Here is a 2,995-nt window from a genome sequence, read left to right as displayed (position 1 = left end):
GCATGTTACTCAGCCACGCACTGCTGCTCAGCTTGCTGCTCAGCCTCTCGGCCAACTGGCCACCCTGGGCCAGGTGCTCCCGAAAGCTCTGGCCCATGTAGTAGTCGATGTCGGTGCCTCGGAGAAGCTCCTCGAAGGATTTGACAGTGTCCCTGAGGTGCTGGGTGAGCAGGCGGCACACGCTGCGCCCTTCCCGCATCTTCTGGCGCAGGTGAGAGAGCTCCCGTGCTTGGGCCTGGATCAGTGAGTCATATTTCCTGCCAGGGCAGAGGGCAGGAGGGTTAGCCAGCCAGAGGGGGGAGTTAGCTGGGCAGAGAGGGCATGGGGAGGGGCGGCACCCCGGCCTGGCTGCTCTCAGACCGTCCCTCCCCAGGGCAAGCGAGCTGCCAGAAGAGGCGCCAGCCTCACCTCCAGACAGCTGGAGCCTCCACAGACTCTGGCCTGTGCAGCGAAGGCACGCAAAGCGAGGCAGAGCCCAGTGGCCTGCCCGCCCAGACCCTTGGCCTCCTGCTGGCAAAGGGCCAGGCCCTGAGGTTCCCAACCCTTAGACACAGGCCCAGGAGGACGGGGGGGGGGGGGAGGTTCTGAAGGATCCCTCAGCAGCTGCTGGAGGGCGGTCGCTCCAGGCACGGGCCTGCATGGCTGTGGAGAGCAGAGCCCATTGCCCGGAGATGCTCTCACCGCCCCAATGGTTCTAGCTATGCCAAGTCCGTGCTGGGTTGTGCCTCAGCTTTCTGGGCCTTTCACCAGCTGCCTGCTGGAGGGGAGGATGCCAGAGTTAACTGGCACCTGCCCTGGGTGCATGGCCCACATGGCCAGAGACTCAGCTGCTGTAACTCAGCATCGCTGCCTGGAAGCCCCGGCCCACTCCCTCCAGCTGTGGGTCTGGCCCAGCAGGCCTGTCCCCCTCCACCTGCTCTGGAGTCTATCTGCTCCCTACCCTGGCCAGACGGCAGAGCGCAGTTCCTCAGGCAGCACCCCTCCTGCCGGGGGCCCGGGCAGCTGGGCCTCCAGCAGGGACACCCTGTGGACGAGCCACTCGAGGTCTCTGCTGGCCTGGAGCGCAGGGGGGCAGAAGGCCCCAACGCCATCAGACTGCCAGCCCTCGTCCTCGTCGGTGGCGCTGGGCACCAGCTTGTAGAGCCGCTCGGCGCCCGAGGCGTAGTCACTGGTGCTGGAGAAGGAGCGGGTGCGGCGCTGCAGCCTCTGGAGTGCCTTGTTCGAGTTCTGCAGCTGCACCTGGAGCTCCCGCACATGCTGTTGCAGAACGGCAACGTCTTCCGACTGGCCCCAGCACAGGCCCCCCCGTGGCCCCGGCCGGCTCAGCTCCTCCATCAGGCTGGCCTTGCTGAACACATCTGGCTCCTCGCACTCTGGGGAGGGAAAGGAAGGCCTGAGGTCTCGGGGTGCCCAGCCCCTGCTGCTGGGGGTCTAAGCCCCACGGGGAGATGGGCTGGAGGGATTTGGGGGAGCAGCTTTGGCCGTAGGGCTCCCAGTCAGCTCCTAGAAGAACGGGAGAACCACACACAGGCCTCTGACGGGGGTACTGCCTGGCACCGGGGAGCCCCAGGCAGGGCTGGGTAGCGTCACTTCCAACTGCAGAGCGCCAGGGAGAAACCCAGAGAGATTTTCTGTAGGTCCCACAAAATGAGCAGCTCGTTTTAAAGCAAACTGCCGGTAACCAAGTGGTGAGAGTGCCCGTGCCGGTGGGCTGCTGGGCACGGGACGGCACCGAGGGCAGAGCTCCAGGGGCTGGGCCCAAAGGCTGCCATCTCCCCCCAGCCCTGCCCCCTCCCCACTTGCTCCTTACCAGGGCTGGGGGTCTCCTCCCGGTCGGCCTCATTTTCACTCCTCCCGCACGTCTCATAGCCCAGATCCTGGAGATCCACCTGCACCTGCTTGTTGTCCTGCTGCACCAAGGGCTCGCCTGCCGGGGCAAAGAGCCAACATGGCAGCCTGGGCCTCTGGCGTGTGGGCCCCATGGGCCTGGGACCCCACAGGGGCTCTGCTTTCTGCTGGGAACATGCTGCCTCCTACCTGGGGCAGGGGCTGTGTCTGTTCGGTGTTTGGGCAGCACCCGGCGCAGTGGGCCTCCAGCCCAGGGACAGATACCTATAGTGGAGTCCCACAGACCAAGGGCCCCACTTGTTCTCCCTTGGCCCCAGACAGGCGACTGCAGCTCCGCACAGAACGGCTCCATTCCAGACTGTGTCTATGATTCTGGATTCTCTCACCCGCCTGGCCTCAGCCCAGCTCCCTGGGACGCGGGAAGGACAGGACCCCGGCTGTCTCCATTTCCCGGTGCAGAGGGAGAGGGAACCCCAGTGCAGCTCTCCCCCCACCCCCCGCCAGCACCAGGCGCGAGGCCGACTCACTGAGCAGGGTCCTGTACTGCTCCAGCTGCTCCGCCTGAGCCCGCACTGTGGCCTCTGACACGGCCAGCTTGTCCTGCAGCTCTTGGTTGCGCTGCCGGCACTGAACCAGCTGCCCTGACGGCCCTACCACCGGCTCCACCAACTGCTGCCAGCTGCCCGCACGGCTGCCCTTCATCTGCTGGGAAGGAAGGAAGCAAGCAGTGACACAGCCGCTAGCCAGCCCCCTCAGCTGATGCAGCTGGAACAATGAGTGTGTGAGTCACCTAACTAACCCCTGGCCTTTCCCTCCATTGCCTGCCTGCCCCGCCCACTCCCTCAGGCTGCAATGGGGTGGGGGGCAGCCCCAAACACAGTACAGGCACCTAGGCCCATTGCCTCCCCTCACCTGCCTGGGAGGGTGGCTCTTTGCCAGCCACAGGGCACCGGCACCAACAGCAAGGGGGAGAAATGTCAGGGGCAGGGTGAGAGCTTGGGGTCCAGAGCCAAAGCTGGGGGCAGTCACTGACAATGAGACAGAGGAACAGCGTGCACAGACAGACAGGGTCAGGGCACGGAGACGGCAGACAGACACACAGACAGGGGATAGGGCACAGAGGCGGCAGACAGACACACAGACAGGG

At 65.3% G+C, this 2,995-nt stretch overlaps 1 protein-coding gene across 1 annotated transcript in view; it reads right to left on the bottom strand.

Moving 5' to 3' along the window:
* LOC115271269 (myomegalin-like) overlaps positions 1-2,995 on the bottom strand; it is a 29,161-nt gene that overhangs the window by 10,460 nt on the left and 15,706 nt on the right. The window contains exons 5-8 of the mRNA XM_029912442.1: positions 2,376-2,553; positions 1,811-1,927; positions 941-1,373; positions 22-257 (exon numbers count right to left, since the gene is read on the bottom strand). Of these exons, the coding sequence (XP_029768302.1) occupies positions 22-257; positions 941-1,373; positions 1,811-1,927; positions 2,376-2,553 (964 nt within the window). The remainder of the gene's footprint in view (positions 1-21; positions 258-940; positions 1,374-1,810; positions 1,928-2,375; positions 2,554-2,995) is intronic.

Source organism: Terrapene carolina, unplaced genomic scaffold, assembly GCF_002925995.2.
Source record: "Terrapene carolina triunguis isolate 2854851 unplaced genomic scaffold, T_m_triunguis-2.0 Scaffold212, whole genome shotgun sequence".
Lineage (NCBI taxonomy): Eukaryota > Metazoa > Chordata > Testudines > Emydidae > Terrapene > Terrapene triunguis.
The sequence above is the reverse complement of the archived record's forward strand: the minus strand, read 5'-3'. Positions and strand labels throughout refer to the sequence as shown.